Genomic DNA, 22,496 nt, shown 5'->3' with positions numbered 1-22,496 from the left:
ATCCATAATGCATTTATTTTCAACCATATAAGTAAATAGATAAATAAATGTAATCTGGTTTTAACATTAATCTCAATAACATTTTCAAAGTACCGATCAAGGTTTCAGAGATATGAACCATATCAAAATCAATGAAAGTTTTGTGACCCAAACCAGCACAATATTTTGAAAATTTAGATAAAAATCTTTAACTCCCAAGATTGGTCATGTATGTTGTGGTGGTGGAATTAATCAAATCCAGATGTATGGTATAACACTGTGTGCATCAACAATAGCAATGTACACATAATTCCATCTACTGCCAAATTGTCTGAAGGTCAGTAATCATGTTATGTTCCTTAAAAACATTTGGACTCAGTATATGTGGCCTATTTTCCCCCATTGTACCCCAGTATTTGAGCTACATCAGGTTAGACGTTAGTTCTAGGGAAGACTGAGAGTCAATAGAAAAAAATGCTATAATAAGACTCACAAGACAGGATGTGTTACAGCAGGGTCCATCGCTACAGTGAGCTCCATTAGAGAGAGAGCACTTCTTACAGCAGTTTTCATAGCATTCCTAAAGAAAATACATCAAGTGATCTATGAATCTTCTCAACCATCCAAACACACCATCCTGTATATCATGATCAGGAAAAGGATTCAATCCTGTACTGACTAGAACAGGGGTAGGCAACCTATGGCACGCGTGCCGAAGGCGGCACGCAAGCTGATTTTCAGTGGCACTCACACTGCCCAGGTCCTGGCCACCAGTCCGGGGGGGCTCTGCATTTTAATTTAATTTTAAATGAAGCTTCTTAAATATTTTGAAACCTTATTTACTTTACATACAACAATAGTTTAGTTATATATTATAGGCTTATATAAAAAGACCTAAAAACGTTAAAATGTATTACTGGCAAGTGAAACCTTAAATTAGAGTGAAAATAAATGAATAAATGAAGACTCAGCACACTACTTGTGAAAGGTTGCCGACGCCTGGACTAGAAAATAAACCAGATGAAAGAATCCTTTATGCTATTTAAACATCAAACTAACAGGGAGACCAGTGTAAAGAATTCTATAGCAGCAACCAAATATTGGATTTGGGGCTAGCAAGAGAGACAATGCAGATCTTCTCAAACCTGTCTGAGGATGAGGTTCCAGCATGGACTCCGTGCCAATGTAAGCCATTGAGGCAGTTTGCACTCACTCGGGAAAACCCCTAAAAGAACTAACTATATATACCATTATTTACAAAAGAACTAAAGGAACCTAAATAAAGGTCTGCAGGTGCAGACTTGGATAAAGTTAAAGGCTCCCTGAATGCACTTTGGGGTGGAAGAGAAGGAACTGAGGCTGCACTACCTAATATAGTCTTAGGCACTGAACATTCAGTACAGATAGAGGGTGCATGTGTGCAGCCCCAGATGAAAAAGCTTTGGAAACATGTTCTGTTCCTGAAGCACCAAGAGAGACAGTTCACTACAAGCAGGAATGAACAGAGACCCTTGAAGTATAATTAGCAAGCTCAAGTGGGAACCCTACCAACCCCTTTATTCTAGGTCAGCTTGATCTTCATATAACTCCCTTCCTTTCCCTCTCTTTCATCATTTCTCCATCTCAGGGCCACAGCCAAAATCCCTCCATATCCACGCCCACACCCAGAACAAGGGCAGATTAGAGGCAAGGAGGAGGAGTTCTCTCTTCTGTCTGGAGCTGCATGCCACTCTGCCCTGCCCCAGCTTCTTGCTCCTCTCTCTTTATGCACTTATACATGGTGTAATGCTGTTTTACCCAGGCCCCATCATCACGGTCCCCACAAGGTTCTGCCAGTTCCACACCATCTTTAAGAGGCACTTTTCTGAGCCAAGTGTGGGGTGGGGTGCAGTGCAGTGGGAATATAGGAAAGGCAACAGGTTTCTTCTGTATTTGTAAGATTGAGCATAACACAGTGTAGCAGAAACAAATATTTTCTCATTAGGGAAAATATTCTCCCTCTTTTACAGAAAGTTGACTAATACAATTCTCTGATCAAAGTTGTCCCACAAGACAGGCAGCATAAATTCAACACAAAATTCTTTCTTTTCCCATTTTAACATCCATATAACTTTTGCTCAATACATTAATGCGAGACAGGGCTGCAGGAACAATGCATAAGAACATTTTAAACTTACCATTCGGAAACCACAATCGCATTCTTCTCCTGCTTCTACATATCCATTTCCACATTCGGGAGTTTCAAACAACTGAGAGACACACAAAGAATAAAACCATTGTGAAAAATGATGGAAGCTAGCAACTGACTCAGCTATGCCTTTAAGGACCAAACCCTCATCACAGTGCTTCTAAAACACCACTCCAGAGACAGAACACCCAGAGCTACTCCTCAGGGAGTGCAGGTAGCAATGCAGCCCCCTGTGCAGCTAGCCAGCCAATTGTTCAGGAGTGCAAGGTGTGTGGGCTACTTGTATCCTTTCCTGCATTAGTTGGGGAGCTGCTGTGAACAATCTGGCCCAAAGAAATAAAATCAGTAAAAGTAAAATATGCAGACAGTACAGTGCTATGGTGGAGCAGTATTACCTCCTTCCAATCCTATATATTCCCATCATTGTAATTATTCCTTATGGGAAATAAATGTAATATAATTTTGGGGGATCTATACAAGCACCTTTTGACAATTTGGGGAATCTGTCTATGTACAACTTATGATTAAGGCTATGATTTTGTCATGGTTATTTTTAGTAAAAGTAAGGGACAGGTCATGGGCAATAAACAAAAATTCATGGAAGCTGTGACCTTTCCCTAACTTTTACTAAAAATAACCATGACAAAATGGGGAGGGAAAGAGTCCAGCACCCCGCCCTGCTGTGGCTGGGAGCTAGAAGGGATCTTGCCTGTGGTGGCTGGGGAGCTGCGAGAGATTCCCTGCTGCCTGGGCACTGGGGAGCTCTGAGAGATTCTCCCCTCCCCCCAGGCTGGGGAGCTGCTGGGGATCTCCCGCTGCCAGCGAGAACTGGGGAGCTCTGGGGGATCCCCCTGTCCGTGGCAGCTGGGGAGGTCTGGGGGTTCTCCCCGCCGCTGGTGGTGGTGGCCGGGGAGCTGCCGGGGGTCCCCTGCCAGTGGTGGCTGGGAAGCTTCAGGGGTCCCCTGCCAGCGGCGGGGTCTGGGGAGCTCTGGGGGGGGGGGTTCCCCTGCTGGTGACAGCTGCTGAGGAGCTGCTGGGTATCCCCAGCCACCCGCAGGGATGGGGAGTTGAATGGGACCCCCATGCCCATGGAGACTAGGGAGCTCCGAGGCCCCTGCCACTCTGGGAGGTGCGGGTGCCCCAGCTACTGCAGGCTAAAGTCATGGAGGTCTGCGGAAGTCATGGATTCTGTTACTTCCACAACCTCAGTGACCAAATCGTAGCCTTACTTATGATATTATGAAGTCACTGTGTGTTTAAGCCTTATGATGATCTGTACTGTGTCCTTGCCTCATCCCCCGTGTGTTAAAGAGAAAGGAATGGTACCTGCATGTCTGTCTCTTAACTAGAACAATTGTTATCACCCCTTCAGTAGAGCTTGCCCAGATATAATAGAGGAATAACTGTATCCTAGATAAGTTGGAGAAAATTGGTTTTCTCTGCAGAGTGCTATGGTTTGGAGCAGTGGAATTTCTCCAGCATGGTAAACAAAGAAACCAGGTTCTAGTACTAGCATTTAATAACACAGACACATAGGGCCTCACAGAAACTAAAAACGCTTGGGGTAGGAAAGAAGAAAAAGACATGCTTTCATAGGAAAGGGGACCTTTTTGACTATGGGACCAGCCCAGGCTGAAGGAAGCTGGCTACAGAGGCAGAAGAGACTGTGTTTCAAAGGAGAACCCATGTTTAGATACGGGATCCTGGATACCTCAGAGTGGTTAGGAAACTTAGGCAAAGTTTCACATGCAGGTGTTTCTTATTTTGTCTAGATTCTTGTCTCACTTGTGCCGTTTAAGTAAAGACTAATTGTTTTTAGAAATCTCCGTTACAAAGTCTGTGTCTGTCTGCTTCAATTATCATATGTTCCTGAAGAGGTAAACTGTAACCAGAGTGCCCACAAGGCTGGCAGTCTTGGAATGGGTGAGCATCTGCAAATGGGGAGTCTGGGGTAACCAAAACTAGTCTCAGAACATAGGAAGTTGGACTGCAGGGTCTCAGTTTAGCCAGAAGATGGTGCTGGATGGAAGATCTGCATCCTAAGAGTAAGCCTAGAAATTCAGAACCATAGGTAGTGTCTGGACTCTTAGTCTCAGGAAATCTTAAAAGCACAGATATCCAGTTATATGACCCAACACAGCAGCCTGGTGAGTATCCAGAAGGGAAAGTTTGATCAGGGTTGTGACACATCTAGACAGTATATTTGCCAATGAAGAGAAGCGTGGAAGATAGGGTTGCCAGGTGTCCGATTTTCAACTGGACTGCCCGGTCGAAAAAGGACCCTGGCAGCTCCGGTCAGGCCGTTAAAAGTCCAGTTGGCGCGGGGCTGGCAGGCTCCCCACCTGGCTCCGCGTGGCTCCCAAGAAGCGACGACATGTCCCTCTGGGGCGGCCATGGGGACTCAGTACGCTGCCCCCACCCCAAGCGCCAGCTCCGCAGCTCCCATTGGCCACAGTTCTAAGCCAATGGGAGCTGCGCGGGTGGTGCCTGCAGCCTGAGGCAGCATGCAGAGCCGCCTGGCGGCACCTCTACCTAAGAGCTGAGGAACATGTTGCCGCTTGTGGGGAGCCGCCTGAGGTGAGTGCTGCCTGGAGCCCCCACCCCCTCCCACACCCCAATCCCTTGCCCCAGCCCCGAGCCCACTCCCGTACCCAAACTCCCTCCTGGAACCCACACCCCAAACTCCTCCTGCACCTCAACAACCTGCCTCAGCTCGGAACCCCCTCCCGTAATCTGAACCCCTGGGCCCCAGCCTGGAGCCCCCTCCTGCATCCCAAATCCCTCATTCACAGCCTCACCCCAGAGCCCACAGCCTCAGCCCTCACCCCCCTCCCCGCACTCCACTCCCCTGCCCCAGCCTAGTTCCCCCTCCCTCACCCTGAACCCCTAATTTTTGGCCCGACCCCATAGCCCACCCCCCCACCCCAGAGCCCATACCCCCTCCGACCCCCCAACCCCCTGCCTCAGCCTAGAGCCCCCTCACACACCCGCAGCCAACACCCTCATCCCGTCCTGCACCCCAACCCCCTGTCCCAGTCCAGTGAAAATGAGCGAGCACCAGAGCGTGGGGGATGAAGTGAGCAGGGACGGAGCCTCAGAGAAGGGGCATGGCAGAGGGCAGGACCTTGGGGCTGAGGCAGGGAAGGGTGGCGGGGCAAGGGTGTTTGGTTTTGTGCAATTAGAAAGTTGGCAACCCTAGTGAAAGATGGGGTCTATTACAGTTTATTGATTTTACTCATGAATAGGAAAATAGCAAGCAAGAAACACCCCACAAGCAAAGGATGTTCTGTGTGTGGTATTCACCAGTTAACATATGATGAACCAAATCAATATGAATAAATATTGCTAAATAGCTATTCCCAGGATCCAAAGAAATAGTAATTTATACTGGCTATTTACTCTTCATTCTGCAAACAGAAAAAGTCCCATGATTAAAAAACAATAGAGAAATCAACTCTTCTTAATTATGGAAGTTATATTTTGTTTTCTGTTTCAGTGGTAAGCAACAGCAGATATTTGAGCCTGTGTTTTAATAATGTGCCCACCACACCAAATTAAAACACCATTCAGCCTCCCCTCACTGAGGATACTAGTATCCTGAGGATGGTCTTAGATTCCAATCTCCTGAGGGGCAGTTCATTCCACTACCCACTGAGCCACCACAATGGTCATTAACAGTTTTGATTTACATTTTGTGTAACTTATTTGTAAACAATTATATTTAATTGGTTCATTTGTCAGTTCCTAATTTTTCCCCATTTCCATCTTTTAAACCCCCCTTCACTGTTACATCTATTGCAACACCCACTGGTAGATGCAAGACAACAACACATCTGCAGGTTCCTTACTGCTGAGTTCTACAAATGTCAGTGATTCAGGAGTCAGATAAATCAACTTAGTCATTCAAGGTCACTTTAAAATTCCTCTTGTCCAATTTTTCATTTCTCAATGATTTTTTGTTGACCTCTAAAATATATCTCCATCCTTTGAGTGCAGTAAAGTCACTTCATTAAACCTGTACAAGACATAAATTGCCCCGCTAGCTCTCAAAACATAGTAATTTTTGTAAGCAGAAGCTATGATGATTTTTTTACAGCTCTGCCATTTTATAAAGTAATTATTTTTCAAAAGCATATCCTACTTTTGACATTTTGTAATAGTTATATTATAAAAAAACATGACAATAACAAGAGATTTGACGTTAACAGGGATATATCAATCACTAGAATGCTACTGAATGTCCGAGGTACATGTTTGCCTGTTGTTTTGCTAAATGTAACAAACACAACATGACATTTCACTGAACTCTTCTTCGGATACTTTTTGGGGGGAAAAACAGATGGACAATTTTAAAATATTGCTCTGATGAAAGATTAAAAACACATTTTTCTCTTTTACAGAAACTGTTTAGCTAACTGAAAGGGGCTATAGTTTCAGGCATTAGAGGCTGAATGAACACTGAACTGCCTTACACACAGCCCTTCACTAATAAAATGTAAGCATGATTTAGAATAATTTTTTTTCTCTGTAAAGATATGAAAATTAAAACATCATTTTTTCCCCTACAAGTCATCAATATCGCTGTACTGGCAGCAAGTTCTCCTGCTCTTGCTCTGAAAATGAAAATCAGTTTTCCATTATACAATCATCTCCACAAATGTGCTTCAGCCATTCTCTGGGGAACATTTTCATTCAAGTAAAAGGGATTTTGGTCTCCATCTTCAGTCAACTGAAGATTTACTCATGTTCATCCATTAGTCAACCATTATCTTACTATGATCACAATCATCATGACATTGTGCTTTTCTTTGGGTCTTCACATTCATTCAATTTTACAGTCTTCTATATGCAAAGGCTACTAAAGATGTAAAATATAAAGGTTTTAGGTTGTTGTTTTTTCTGTAACTTGGGAAAGGCCAATGTCTATGCAACGATAAAATCAAATCTTTTCAATTAATGGAGGTCAGAGAGAAGATATAGTAAAGTATACACAATGAGATAGATAGCATTTAGTCTTATTTGGGATTAAAATCTCCAAGGCTGACAACTTGGTAAAATGCCAGACCACAGTCTCAGTTAGTTTTATAAAGGAAATATGGATTGTTTTTACCCTACTTTGGGTTTAACAGGGTCATAAACTACTGTTGTCTATCAGAATTTTTTTTTAACTTTGTTGAGTTGTAAAAGGGCAAAAGGAGACTGGATGGTTAAGAAGATTGATAATACAAATGGAGGTTACTTATCTGTAACTGGAACTTTGAAATCTGTGGTCCCTATCTGTATTCCACACATTGGTACATGCGTGCTCCATGCACCCGAGACTGGAGATTTGTAGAAAGTAGTGTCTGTTGGTCTACGTATGTGAAGTTGCTCTCCTCGTGCTCCAAACTGAGGGGATAAAGGGCAGTGTGGAGCGATGCCTTTTCTTACCTGGAATAAGATGGGCTCCAACACAGAAGGAAGGAGGTCGGGTAGTGGAATACGGAGAGGGACCACACCTCTCCAAGAACCTCCAGTTACAGGTAAGTAACCTCTATTTCTTCGAGTGCTGGTCCCTACATGTATTCCACATGTGGGAGATTGGTAAGCAGTATTCAGACAGGAGGAAGGTGCGAGAATGCAGTTGGTATAGATGTCTGTAATGCTGCTGTATACAAAGCTGCATCTGCTTAAATAGTCTAGACTAGGGCATAATGTTTCATTAAAGGTGTGGATAGGGCTCCAAGTAGATGCCTTACAAACATCCAGTATTGGTACTTCTCAAAGAGATACCATTGAAGTCGTTCATGCTCTCTTGTAGAATGGGCCCTCAACCTGTCCAGGAGAGGGATATGTGCCAACAATATAATGATGTTTCCATGTTGTGTGTTCTAGGCCTCCTCAAGAGGTATCTGGAGCTCGGCTACCACCCTGTGTAACAGTTCCTGGACCACAGGAACTACATCAGGCTGAGAAGGGGATAATAAGGTAATTACCTCATTGGATATGGAGGATGACATACCTGGTAGGACCGATTTCGTCCTCAACAAACTCCGATGGAGCCGGTTGGTAACAGCTGGGAGAAAAGCGTTGGTGCGATTGTTGCACAGATCCAGGACATCTATTTATGGATCCCATGGGGCTCAGTAAGACCAATAGGAAGGTTTGACCAATTGGGGGGCCTCCAAGGGATAGGATAGATAGGATACCAATGGTCCCCTGGGTATTTGTAATGAGGAGGAGGAGGGCAATACCTCCTATGGGTTCTTTCTGGTTGTGTCCCCCTCGGGGGCCGAGGAGAGGAGAGGGACTCATCTGGACGATCAGATTCATATGACGAAAAGGTAGGTTCCTGTTCTCTCAGAAGTTCCAGTGATACTGGTGGAGGAATGCTCCAACTTGTGGATGCAGTAGGGGAGAATCCTTTTTCTCAAGGTGGATTCTTCTGGTGCTGAAATGTCTCTAAGGAGGACTGGGCCTGATAGAGGAGGAGACTCTGGATACGGCAGAGCAAAAATATCCTCTGGAGAGGTAAAAGTTTCAGTCCTTCCTGGAATTTGAGGAGTCCATGAGGGGGGGGGACTGATGGATCCGGGTTGTATAATGGTCTGGTATTCAGAGGATCCTACTAGGCGTGTGCTGGAACTATGTAATAGGGGTCCATTGTGAAGCTCCCAGACGGCGCCGGGAGGTGCTGATCTTTTGGCCTATGGAACCAAAGCCAGTACAGTCAGATACTTCTTCCTTTGCGCTCCTCCTTCTTGGATGGAAGATTTATGCAGACATAATTCTTTAGGGTGAGCATTCACCCATCTTGGACTGAGGCAGGAAGAGATACTTCTTAGAGGTAGATCTGGATGGGGATCTGTCCTTACACTTATGGTCATGTCCCCTACTCTGAAGAGAGAGTTTTTGGGCTCAACAGTTTTGGCCTCTACTCTGGAACTTGTGGTCAGGGAACAATGCTTGCAGTCTGAGGCTGCTGTACAGGGGGTTCTCCCCAGTCTGGATCTGACTGGAGTTACATGGCATTCTCCCTGAGGTGCTTCCACAGATGAAGCTCTCATCCCTCATGGATTTGAAGACAGAAGAAGTGGCAGATGCTGAATTTGGTGGCAATGTGAGCCTCTCCCAAGTAGTAAAGGCAGCACTGATGTTCATCACTGATGGACAAGGAATGGAGTCAACAGATACCCTTCTTAAATATTGAGATTTTTAGCACAGTTTAGTTCTCCCAGCAAAGAAGGACTAACTATACTAGCTTTAAAAAAAACAACACTAAAGTCCAAACTTACTAAAAGCTATTTACAAAATATATTTACAGATGTTGAAAATAGAGAAAGATCGTAGCTGACAGAGAGAATTACAACTCAGGCCATGTGGTGGTAAGAAGGAACTGGAGAGGTGTCAGTCCACACTGCCCTTTATGCCTTCGGTTTGGAGCACGAGGAGAGCAAGTGCATGGGTGCGGACCAATGGACACTACTTGCTACAGATCTCCAGTCTCAGGCACATGGAGCGCATGCATATACCCACATGTGGAATAAACAGCATTCGAAGAAGACTATAGAGCTTTATACCTCTGTGTTGCCAATTCAAACCCAATCCAGGTTGGTAGCGACCAAAAGTTATTAATGGCCTATGTGAAGCAAGTTATTGATTTCTGTCCAGTTCATATTGCAATAATGGGCACCCTTCCGAATAGCTCCAGGCACAGAGGATTGACTGAGATGGAGCACTAACTACTCTTGTGTCTACACCTAGGTTTATTTTACACTATTTTTGGCTTAAAAGGATAGGGCACTAATGTTGAATGAGGCTCCAAATGGGCACAACTATCTACTTATGAGGGCCTCAATTATTATCTGAGCATGAAGAATTCACTGAAGACAAGTTTTAACTTTCCTTAAAAAATGGTTACCTACCTTTTTGTAACTGTTGTTCTTCGAGCTGTGTTGCTCATGTCCATTCCATTCCAGGTGTGTGCATGCCCATGTGGACAGTCGTCGGATATTTTTGCCTTAGCGGTATCCATAGGATGAGCTGTAGCGCCCCATTGAGTGCCACACTCATGCATTGGTATATTAGGCGCTGCCTACCCTATGCCCTCTCAGTTCTTTCTTGCCGGCAACTCCAACAGAGGGGTAGGAGGGCGGGTAGTGGAATGGACATGAGCAACACATCTCGAAGAACAGTTACGAAAAGGTAGGTAATCGTTTTTTCTTCTTCAAGTGCTTACTCATGTCAATTCCCTTCTAGGTGACTCACAAGCAGTATCCTTGTAGGTGGGCTCGGAGTTCATAGCCTAGCGACTTGCAGTACTGCTCTACCGAAGCCAGCATCGGGCCTGCTGGATAAGGGCATAAGGGACGTGAACGTGTGGACGGACAACCAGGTGGCCGCCCTACAAATGTCCTGGGTAGGCATGTGGACTAGGAAAGCTGCCAAGGAATCTTGCATCCTGGTTGAATGGGAGGTTACGATCGCTGGAGGTGGCACCTTTGCCTGATCGTAACAGCAGCATATGCAGGCAGTGATCCAAGAAGAAATTCTTTGAGCAGACACTGGACAGTCTTTCATCCTGTTGGCCACCATGACGAAAAATTGCATCAACTTGCGGAACGGCTTGGTCCTTTCACTGTAGAAGGCTGGCGTCCTCCTGACGTCTAGAGAATGCAATCTAAGCTTCTCCTCTGACTTATGCGGCTTGGAAAAAAAGACAGGTAAGTAAATGTCCTGGCCTGTATGAAACTGCGAGATCACCTGGGACAGGAAAGCTGGGTGCGGCTGCAACTGTTCCTTGTCTTTATAGACGACCATATAGGGCAGTTCTGAGGTAAGTGCCCTAATCTCGGAGACCCAGCAGGCAGATGTTATCGCAACTAGGAACGCGACCTTCCAGAACAGGAGAAGGAAAAAGCAGGAATCCAGAGGCTTGAAGGGGGGTCCCGTGAGCAGTCACAGCACAAGATTCAGGTCCCATGGCAGAACAGGGACCCTGACATGCGGGTAGAGCACTCGAGGCCCTTGAGGAACCTGGCAGTCATGTCCTGGGCAAAAACCTACCCACCCTTGAGCAGCAGACAGAAGGCCGAAATAGTGGCCAATGGACCTTGATAGTGAAAGGGACAGGCCTTGGAGTTTGAGATGCAGAAGGTAATCCAGGATCAACCACAGTGAGGCCTGCTCGGGCCAAATACCTTTATCCTGAAAAGGGACGGGGAAGGGGGGGGGACGGCCATGAACTGCAGGGTGTAGCCTGAAGATATTATGTTGAGCACCCAATGGTCTGAGGTCAGCTGCGACCAGGCCAACCAGAAGGGACGCAGGCAGTTGAGGAAATAGCAGGGGGTGGATCCTGGGAAGTGACTGGGGTGCCATCCTCAGGCGCATCCTTAAAACGTCCATTTCTGGCTTCCTTGGCCTCTGGAAGAACAAGGCTGGATAGAGGAATGGGAAGACGAAGGGTGATGCCGTTTAAATTCTTTGTCTCTGTCCTTCTTCCTGTAGGAGCTGGACCGACACCCCAGGACCTTGATGGAGGCTGATGGGGACAGAACAGCTTTCTAGCCTGCAGAGTGGTGTGTAGACTCAGAAAAGAGCCCTGTTCCCTAAAACAGGAGGTCCTGAAGGGTAGTCTGCATCTCCTGGGACAGTCCAGAGGACTGTAACTAGGAGCTGCACCTCATGACCAACGCAGAAGCGACTACCCTGGCCACCAAGTCCGTAGCGTCCCAGGTCATCTGGAGGGCACCTCTTTGCCCTCTTCCACCAAGGCAGCAAATTCCTGGGCTTGGTCCTGTGGGAGGCCCTCCTTGAACTTGCTGATGGAGTCCCACAGGTTGAAGTTGTACCTGTCTAGCACGGCCTGATGGTTAGACACCCAAAACTGCAGGCTCGCTGTTGAATAAATTTTCCTGCCAAACAAGTCCAGCCTCTTGGTATCTTTATTTTTCGGTGTGCCACTCGCCTGGCCCTGCCTGGCCCTTTCGTTGACAGTGGATATGACCAGGGATCCCAATGGATTTCGTTGCCGGTGGTGCACTGCATGCCGACACTGAGCGTGGAGTCAGGTCGAGAGGGCTCCCAGATAAGATGAAGCGCAGCCTCCGTGAGGAGGGCCCTCAAACAGATATCCTGCTCCTACTGAGTTTGACAGCAAACATTTTGCAGATCCTGCACTTACCCTTTCTGTGGGACTCCCCCAAACACTTTAAACAGCATTCGTGTGGGGTCACTAATGGGCATCGGTCAGCTGCATGATGAACATGGCTTAAAGGCTGGGGAATAGGGCATGCCCCGCTCTGAGGCGAAGTCCCAGCCAGGACTCTAACTCCTAAACTCCTACTCTAACACTTAACGTAAAAGTCTAGCTAAGTACCTATCAACTAACAACAAAGGAGACAGAACAACGGACTGTAAGAACTGCTATTGCTCTTGCGATGTAAGACAAGGCACTCTGACCAACCATCATGGGCGGTAAGAAGAAACTGAGAGGGCATAGGGTCGGCAGCGCCTAATATACCAACTCATGAACGCGGCACTCAAGGAGGCGCTACAGCCAACCTACAGATACCGCTAAGGCAAAAATCTCCGACAACTGTGCACGCACACACACACCTAGAATGGAATCGACATGAGCAAGCACTCGAAGAAGAATAATCCTTATTAATAGAAATGACTGCTGATGAGGAAGAAGATCCATAAAGCTACAACTAAAATCCAGAAAAATCTGTAATAGCCCAATGGAATTTGAATAAAGCCTTTAAGGGAAAAGAAGGTTCAGTGAAACCATTTAATCTTCACTGTAGTGTCTGATAGTCAACAGATGTCCTGGCAGTGGCTTCATCCTCTACGTGAAATTACCTTTGTTGGCCTGTTGAAAAGACAGGCACCGCCCCCTCTGAGTAAAAATTCTTTGTATTCTGCAATGCTGCATCTTGAAAATTTTCTGGAGTGGTAAACCCTAAAATGACAAAGAACCAATTGAGTAAATACCTCACTGAACCCAGTTACTAGAGATGAAAATTATAACCCTCCTTTGAGCTGCTCTAAATGTTTTTTGCTACAAGAGAGGTATGCAACAGTCAGAGCAATAACAGCAGTTCAGTGGGAGTTCTTCATGTTTTGAAAAACAAAACAAAAAAAATCAAGCATTTTAACACTGTTTTGTATTTTTTTTAAATTACATTTCTCTCTTTACTATATGAATTCATAGCAAGGATGCAACAGTGTCCCTGTAATCTAGCTTTCTTCGCCAGTCTGGGAATTATCAGCCATGCCCAAATCAGTCTTTAGCCCTTACCTCCTGGCTTCATTTATCCAAACAACAAACTAATCTTCCAGCTGGGGCTTTCTACCTAGCTACAACTCCCAGGATTTCCCATCTACATCTAGAGTATCCCTTCCCTAGCAACTACTGCAGGAGACTGCAGCTTCTCTCTGTAGTTAGCCCCTTTCTCTATCAACCCCGTTTCCTGCAGCAATTTATAGGAAACTCCTGTTCCATTTTCAACTGCATCTGATTAGTGAACAGGGATGACTGGCCCCAGGCCGCTGGCCCTTAAAGGGACAGACCACCCTATTATAGTACAGATATTAGCAATGGCATCCTGGCAAAACTCCAGTTTGGATTATACATTCTGCTTACCTAAATTCCCACTGCAGTTATTTTCTTACTACTTATCCTAAACTATTGTGTAGTATTATTGTGTTCTGTTAAATACCTATTTTGTTCCATCCCAAAAGTGACTGCACTTCAGTAGTGGGTGCAGTGGTTCCTATATACAGTTTAAAATGTTTACAAAAATGTTGGCATCCTTTTGGTATGCAAGAGATATATGAAGGTAATTTTAACTACTGTCTGGAAAACTAATACAAACTGGACATACCAAAACAGTCAGTACAAATTCTCAGATTTTTTCTCTTCAGAAAGTTTGGGTTGAAGTAGCTCAGCTATGAAATCTGGTTTTGCAACATTCAGTCTTTGTTCCCTTCCATTTTGTCATTCTACACAGCAGGTGTTAGTGCTGTAATATCTGCCTGTTCTCACATAGCTAGAGATTTGGTGTCTCTTCTCTTATAGTGAAACTGAGCAAGTGAAGTCTGAGCTGAAAGACCTATGAGCTCCCCCATGAACTCCACTCTAAAAATATAAGCTAGAATCAAAACATCCCATGTTACAAGTCAATATTATCTTCCTTAATTTTTGTATGTTTGAGATGTTCAGCACAAATGTTTGCTAATGTACTAGTTTTTCATCTAGTGCTGAAACAGGTTTATAATCTCAACAAATAAATACTTATGTCACAATGTGCACTCTGATCTCATCTCCAAAGCCCTCAGTTACTGATTATTACAGCATACCCTGTTTCCTCCATGATGCAGCCACCCCAGGATTCTATGCAGTCACATTCTTCTCAGACAAAACCAAACATACAAAAGAAAGAAGGAAATTTGTTATAAATACACTGGCAGCAAAAATAAAACTTTTTATAAAAAGAAGGTTTTAATTAATATATATGGTGGTCAGATGGCTGTTTATCATAACAGAATCTAGCCTTAAAACTGGAATGTCCTTGTCCATATGATTTTTGTTCCATCTGCTTTGAATTATTATTAACAACATCCCAATCTATCAATCAACTTATGTTCATTGCATATAGAGCAGAAAGTGGCTGAATGAAAGGAGTTTATACTATCATCTAAGTCAACAATGACTTATTTGTTAATTGATTAACATTACTCCTGTATTTTTAAAGTAAAAATGTCTTACAATCTGCAAGGCAAGAATTATATAGTGTGAACAAGAATCTGTTAAAAAGAAATACTATATTCTGGATACCTCTGCAAACATTCAGTATTTCTGAACACAGAATAACCACATGTCATTTGGTAGAATTTGCTTCTTTTCTAGCCATATTATTCACACCTTGGTCAGTTTTCCATTGTTAGGCTATTGTATCTATCTGCTGGGTAATGCTACTAATGTTTGCATTTCTACCATCACTTTCAAAAATGATGTTGAGACTCAGTTTACTTGCTACTCTCTGCAAGACATACCTAAAACAAGGATACAATTTCTTGATTATTTTTTTTTAAAGGAAAGAGTACTAACCCACCCCAACAATGAGAGGAAAGTTGCTCCTGACTAGATTCTACTGCTTTTTGAAGGATTTGATGACATCTCCACTACACAACATATATCAATAATTATCACACAACAGTACTGGAGATAGAATAGGAAATAACTGTGCTAAGTAAAAGGAAATAATGCTGTATCTCAGCCTGGGTCTACACTACCCGCCTGAATCGGCGGGTAGAAATCAACCTCTCGGGGATCGATTTATCGCGTCCCATTGGGACGCGACAATTGATCCCCGAATCGACACTCTTACTCTACCAGCGGAGGTGGGAGTAAGCGCCATCGACGGGAAGCCACAGAGGTCGATTTTCCCGCTGTCCCTACAGCGGGGTAAGTTGGCTGCGATACGTTGAATTCAGCTACGCTATTCGCGTAGCTGAATTTGCGTATCTTAAATCGACCCCCCCCCTGTAGTGTAGATGTAGCCTCAGATACATGGTATGGTAACTGCTAATTAATCGTGACCACATAATAGTGAAAGGAATACTGCTTTGACAAATATTTTGATGAGAGAAACTTGGACAAGCATGTATGAGATACTCAAAATTGGGGCCTCATCCTGGACTCCGTGGGTCAAATTCAGAAGTGATACATAAGGTGATGAAAGTTAAATACTCAGAACCAAATCCAAAGCCCACTGAAGTCAATGGAAAAACTCCAAATGGAAAATGGAAGTCAATGGGCTTTGGATCAGGCTCCCCTAGAAGTACTTACACCCACTCTACTCATGTGCTATAGTGTTTAAGTTGGGCTAATTCACCTGCTGTGGAGCAGATGTAAAAAAGATGCGAGTTAAACTACCATCGTCCAACATTAATTTATATTTTCCTGCACCTTCTCGGAGTTTAAGTTAGACTCCTTTGCACATAGATTCCATGTGACTTAATTACATCTATTCTACTTAAGTTATAGGTAAGGGAGTCTGAGTGCAAGAGGAGCGGAGGCCTAAGTTAGCATAACAAGTTCTAAGTTACATCACTGTACGCATCAATTATGAATTTGATCCCTTGACTCAGACAAAAGTGTCACGGAAGTCACTGAGAGTGATGACTGTAAAATGAGTGCAAAGCCGGGTCGTGATTTATTTGGCCTTGATTTGGCTAAACTCAAGTTTTGGTTCTTATTGTAATTCTCCAGCGTATAACAAAAGCAATTGCTGTATGTTATTTATAGTTATGTTGATGTACATTTGTACGTAACCACACACTTTACAAAAAGCTTGTATGTTCGGCAAAAGAGGAGGACAGAAGAAAGTCAATGCATAATGACAGTACATACTCGGTTTTCTGGTTGCTGGCTCCCACTGTATTCCCAGGTTCTGAGCCAAACTTTGTGATAATTCCTGTGCCATAGCCAATGGGAGGGCATACTGTTTTTAGAGGAGAGGATAACAGTAAAGATAGTACATAGTTAGTTATTGCAAATTATATTGCAACACTTCATTCTGGTTTACTACTAATTCAGTACCCTATACAGTAATTTTATCAAACCCATGTGTGACTGCATGCATACACCAAAGAAACAAAGGTCAGAGAAGCTGGTACCTGCCTTTAACAAGCAATCAATCTGGTCCATTCAGTACCTTTCACAATGAAAATACACATTTTTCAAAGCAAACTAATTAGCATGATATATATATTGGGCCAAATTCTCCTCCGAGTTATGCTGGTGGAACCCCACCATCGTCAATGGGGTTCCACTGGCTAACTAAGAGAAGAATTTATGTAGAGGGCAAAGGTTTTGGGCAGCGTAACTAGATCCATGTCATTACAATGGATTTTCAACAGCGTTGTTGCGTTTTTGGTAGTATTGTCAGAGGCTAAAACCAAGTGCCAAATATAAGGATTGGTGAATTCATAAGGAGGAAATTGTACATTTAAAACATTTTAATAGAAAGAGTTACCTCATTCACTCCAACTCCTCTGGTCACAGAACAAACCCCTCCAAAGTAACTCAAGCTGCTCCTCTTGTAGTGGAATGTCACATTCCTTAAGAACATAAATAAATTCATTAATTAAATAAATAAAATTAAATAAAATATACATAGGATGTTGAATGGGAAATTTAATGCAGTAAACTTGAATAGGACACCCATTCAGTCATCTAAAAGATCAAATTCCCACATAACAATATATGTTGTGCGCATTGGTATTCATTTAATATCTATTCATTTAGAGACAAATTCTCAATGGTAACTGATTCACTTTTAAAATGGAACACATCAAAAGACTGAACTAGATGAAACTTGCAACAAGGAGACACTTATTTTGTAGATTTAGCCCCACATAGATTCCATGTGACTTAATTACATCTATTCTACTTAAGTTATAGGTAAGGGAGTCTGAGTGCAAGAGGAGCGGAGGCCTAAGTTAGCATAACAGGTTCTAAGTTACATCACTGTACGCATCAATTATGAATTTGATCCCTTGACTCAGACAAAAGTGTCACGGAAGTCACTGAGAGTGATGACTGTAAAATGAGTGCAAAGCCGGGTCGTGATTTATTTGGCCTTGATTTGGCTAAACTCAAGTTTTGGTTCTTATTGTAATTCTCCAGCGTATAACAAAACCTCAACCTGCAAACAAAAATCAGAAAGTGCAAATATATCAGATGTTCTTAAAAGAAAAAATGATGCCATTTTCATGAGAAGACAAAAACTGTGAAAATGTTCCAGTTTATTGTAAGTTGTCAAGAAAGAATTTCTACAGTAAAATATATGTAATCAGTTTAGCACATCTCCATTGTGATGTTCTTAAACTAAAATCATGATACTAATTCATTATATTTTACCTTGACTCATTTTATTTCAACCTATTTAAAAATTTTATAGAATTCAGTACTTTTCCTGTAGATGTATTCTGCCATTTTTAATCTAGGCCTACATCTGCCTCATGTAATCAGTTTTTTGCTACATAACAAATGCTACTGTACCATGTAATGACATTCTCTAAATAGATTGTTTTTTGTAGAGTGGCTAATGCCCCATAGAAATAAACTGTATGATTTTATAAAGAATCTTACAACTATTATGGATAATAATGGATCCACACCTCCAAGGGGCCCTGAGCTTCAAAAATTATTCTTCTCCTGGAGGGGAATTTCTTGCCCTGAGTTCTTGTTAAAAAAAACCCAAAACAATGACATTCCATCCACAGAGGAGGAACTCTGAAGGCCAGGACCTTATGGTATTTGGGTTCTGAGGAACGTTATGCACAGTCCTTCGCTGATGTCTCAACAGATTTCTTCTCCAAATGACTGAAAGGAAGCTAGGATGCAACAGAAAGGGTTGTGCAACCTGAAGACAGCTACCCAACTGACAGCTCTACAAACAGTGACAAGTGAAAGGGACCCAATGGCCTGGAAAACTTCACCCACACAATAATCAATTTAGATGAGGAACGAGCAAGTCTCTCCTCAACACCACCACCAAATAAAGCCATAGTATCCATTGCTGGACCTTTCCTTCTCTTCCCCACCCCTGGCATAACCACGACCCTAAGATTAGAAGGCTAGATTCTGGAGCACATTTCTACGTTTTGGAGACGATCTTGCAGCAGCCAGATTGTGGAATCTTGAGAACCTTAGTCAAAATAAGTTACTGTTACAACACTGGATGCTAGATGTACTAGATCTTGCTAATCCAAACAGGAATGTTAAATTTTGTAACATTAAGCATCTATGAATTGGATTAGTACTTGGACAGATGACCCTTTGAATATACTTCATTTTCCAGGTTTGCTGACTGTCTAATAACAATAACTACTCATAATGGATTTATTTGTAAATAAGCTTTATTTTGAATGATTTTATATACAGTATAGAACTTGATGCCTTGACTTGAAGCATAATGGTAATGCTCTACAATACTATATTAGAGACCTGGGCATTATTTATTTTCCTGTTATCTTGCTCAATTGACTTCAACAGTAAAAAAAAAAAAAAAAAAAATCAAGCAGCCTGCTGCCACACTGCCATGAGTTGGGATCTTATCAGAAGTCACAAGCTAAGGCCAGGCCTAGTTCGTTCTTGGATAGACTTCAAAAGGAAAAATGAATCTGAAAAACATGGTATCTTCTGTGCACCAGACTGCAGCCATTTCATCTCCTATGGAACCTCATCCTTCAATTCCAATTACACTGCTACCATCAGTTTTTCTATTATATTTCACATTTAATTGTCTTTTAAGGGATATTATATAAACACAGATGAATGTAATTTGGAAGTTCAATTGCACATGTGTCAGTAAATTCAGACGAGAGTCTCACAGGACCCCTAACCCAACCCTCTTTTGTGTACAATACTTTACAATTTCAAGTGTCTATTTCATGACCACACAGAATTAAAAGATACAATATATTAATTCAGCAAGTGACGGTATAATATTTAGAAAGGATGCAATTTCTTTTATAAGTCCATGTAAATAACATTTTGTACAATTACAAATCTTACAAAATCATTCCATGAAGATTCTGTTGTAATTCATAAATAGAAGGAGGCAGAGTTATGGAAACTGTGAAACTCTAATAGCTCTGGCTAAATGTTCCATTACGTTGTTTTTCGTATCACTGTAAATGTTGTAAGTAGGGTTGTCAACCCTCCAGGATTGTCCTGGAGTCGCCAGGAATTAAAGATTAATCTTTAATTAAAGATTATGTCATGTGATGAAACCTCCAGGAATACATCCAACCAAAATTGGCAACTCTCAAATCATTTTATAAGGAAGAGAAAAATCATTGAAGCAAACGTGGGACATTGAACTACGATGATAAATATTACAAGAGTAATTCTATCCTTAAGATAAAACTCTTGAAACTGAGCTGCACAGCCTCTAATTATAAAAAATGCACACGAAAATGCTTCATAAATAGGAGATTGTTATGAATAATTATGTCATAGATGAAAAACAGATTAGTGTCCCCCTTGTTGCAGTGAATACAGTAAATCAACACAAAAAAACAATAGAAATCATGGTATAGAACCATATTCCACTACCAGCAAGATTTTTTTCACATGAATAAAAAAGTCACAATCCTGTAGTCCTTGCACACACAACACTCCCATTAAGGGTGGCCAGGTGCCCGGTTTTCGACCGAAAAGTCTGGTCGAAAAGGGGACATGAGTGTCTAGTCAGATCTACTGACCGGACACACAAAATCCAGTTTCTGCAGGTGGGGGAGGCACTGGGTCATCATCCGTGCCAGCCCCTACTCAGCCAGGGCCGCCTCCTACCTGCGTCAGGCGGCTGCAGCTCTCAGCCCCGCAAGTTAGTCCCTTCTGACCTGGGGGGGAGGGGAAATGCAGCGAGTGATGGGGGAAGGGAGAAAGAGAAGAGGATGGGGTGGGGCCTCGAGGGGAAGGAGTGGACGGGGCAGGGCCTCGAGGGGAAAGGACAGGCAGGGGCAGGGCGGGTCAGGAGAGGTTCCAGCACTCCTGCTGGACTGTCCATTTTTTAAATATTACCAAGTTGGCAACTCTAACTCCCATTTAAGTCAAAGAAGATAGGATGTACAATTGTTGCAGGACTGGGCCCTAGTAGAGCTCTGGTCAAGTGAAAAATTCCCTCCTTGGCACAAAAATTAAGTATACAAGAGCTGTGCATAGGGAAAATCCTTAAAAGCCTTTGGTTATATCTATGTCCATACTTGCAACAAATGTAATGGTTCCACAGTCAATGTAAAACTAAAAATAAAGCGGTAAATCTACACACCACCAACCAGACCAATTATCTCGGCTGGATGCTAGGGAGAACAGTGAGTAAGGAGGAAGAATTCACACCATCCCTGCCCAGACTGTAGAGTGGCAGAAAAACCCATTGGAAGCTACTGGCTGGAATAGCTTCTGCACCCCTAGCATTTCCCTTCAACTGATGAGGATAAAATTGAGGACCTGCATATGGACAGATCCCATACCCTGTCCCCTACAGACTGTTGTACCAGAGAGCCCCTGCATAGCTAGGTTCTGAACTGCATAATGAATGTGCAACCCTATGACACCCCCCCTGCAAACCTACTTTCCCCAACCCCCAGATATGTGCAGCAAAAACATTTTAGTTTTCTTGCCAGAGGCCTCTCTGTGCCCACAGACATGTAGGTAGGATTTGCCCCAAAATGCATAGCTTCTCAGGCCAAATTCATTTCTGGTTTAAGCATGTGCAACTCCATGAGTTCCCATGATTGATTTCAGTGCGGCCATAGGGGTGAGTAAAATATGGCACTGGAACATTCCTGTAGAGGACACCCTCAGTTCTGCCCTCTCCTGCTACTTACTGGAAGGAGGATGGTATATTGCAGAGCTGGCTGACGTCCCAAACCTCCTCAAGGGCACGCTAATAGTCATGTTTACTCAATCCTGTAGCTGCACTGAGTTCAGCCATAGGAGTATAGCAGCACCATCCCGGACCCTCAAGAATGTCTTTGAGGTCTGCTGGCCCCACCATGGGAACCTCTATGTAAGATAATCTAATATACAATATCAAAACTATCACATGGTCATCAATAGAAAAACATTCAGGAGACTAGCAGGCTCTGTTCCCTGATAAATAAGCTGCATATACAAGTACTTTTTTTTTAAGATAGCAAACTATAAAATCAAACATCTACTCTAATCAAAGATCTAATCAGATCTCATTAAAGATATGGCTCATTAAAGATATGTCTGGGCTCTATTTACAAGTGAATAATAGTGTATAGGCTTCAAAATTTCATAATACACGTTGGTATGCCTGTAATATAGCTTGTTGCACACTGTGGACAGGACTATTACTAGATTAAAATACCAGAAACTGGCAAATATAGTCAAAGGTTGGTTGATGTGCAGGCAGAGAAGAAGAGAGAGAGAGGTAGGTTGGCAGACAAGCATACAGTCTACATGCGTAAAAACTAATGGATTAAACCATCATCTAATAGTACATACGAGAGCAGGTGTACAGCATCAGTATGTTGTTTGATGTAGTACTGTCGATATTTGGAGAAGTCATGAAGCATCTGCAGAGGGTCAGGGCGAATATTAATACGATCCCTGTCTGTCCAGGTTTCCACAGCAACCAAAACCACCCTGGTGTTCAGCTGTTCCTTGTATATCTGGGGACAGAGACAGGACAGACATAGGAGTAGAACACTGGGTCAGACGTGCACAGTTAGCCAGTCAGAGTCAGCAGAAGGACAAGGAGGATAAAGAAAGAGGGAAACATGGGGAAATAGTTAGCTG

General features: G+C 43.1%; 1 protein-coding gene across 8 annotated transcripts in view; it reads right to left on the bottom strand.

Annotated features, from left to right (window-relative positions):
• The window catches only part of ADAM23 (ADAM metallopeptidase domain 23), a 186,235-nt gene that overhangs the window by 52,257 nt on the left and 111,482 nt on the right, over window positions 1–22,496 (bottom strand). For all 8 annotated transcript variants that reach the window (XR_004647747.1, XM_034786478.1, XM_034786475.1 and 5 more), the window contains exons 11-17: window positions 22,203–22,369; window positions 17,194–17,278; window positions 16,569–16,659; window positions 14,513–14,561; window positions 13,013–13,112; window positions 2,157–2,228; window positions 473–559 (exon numbers count right to left, since the gene is read on the bottom strand). Coding sequence is in view for 7 of the 8 variants with exons in the window: in XM_034786478.1 (XP_034642369.1) it covers window positions 473–559; window positions 2,157–2,228; window positions 13,013–13,112; window positions 14,513–14,561; window positions 16,569–16,659; window positions 17,194–17,278; window positions 22,203–22,369 (651 nt within the window). In the remaining variant the exon portion in view is untranslated. The remainder of the gene's footprint in view (window positions 1–472; window positions 560–2,156; window positions 2,229–13,012; window positions 13,113–14,512; window positions 14,562–16,568; window positions 16,660–17,193; window positions 17,279–22,202; window positions 22,370–22,496) is intronic.

This window comes from Trachemys scripta, chromosome 11, assembly GCF_013100865.1.
Source record: "Trachemys scripta elegans isolate TJP31775 chromosome 11, CAS_Tse_1.0, whole genome shotgun sequence".
Taxonomy (NCBI): domain Eukaryota; kingdom Metazoa; phylum Chordata; order Testudines; family Emydidae; genus Trachemys; species Trachemys scripta.
This window is presented reverse-complemented; position numbering and strand designations above follow the sequence as displayed.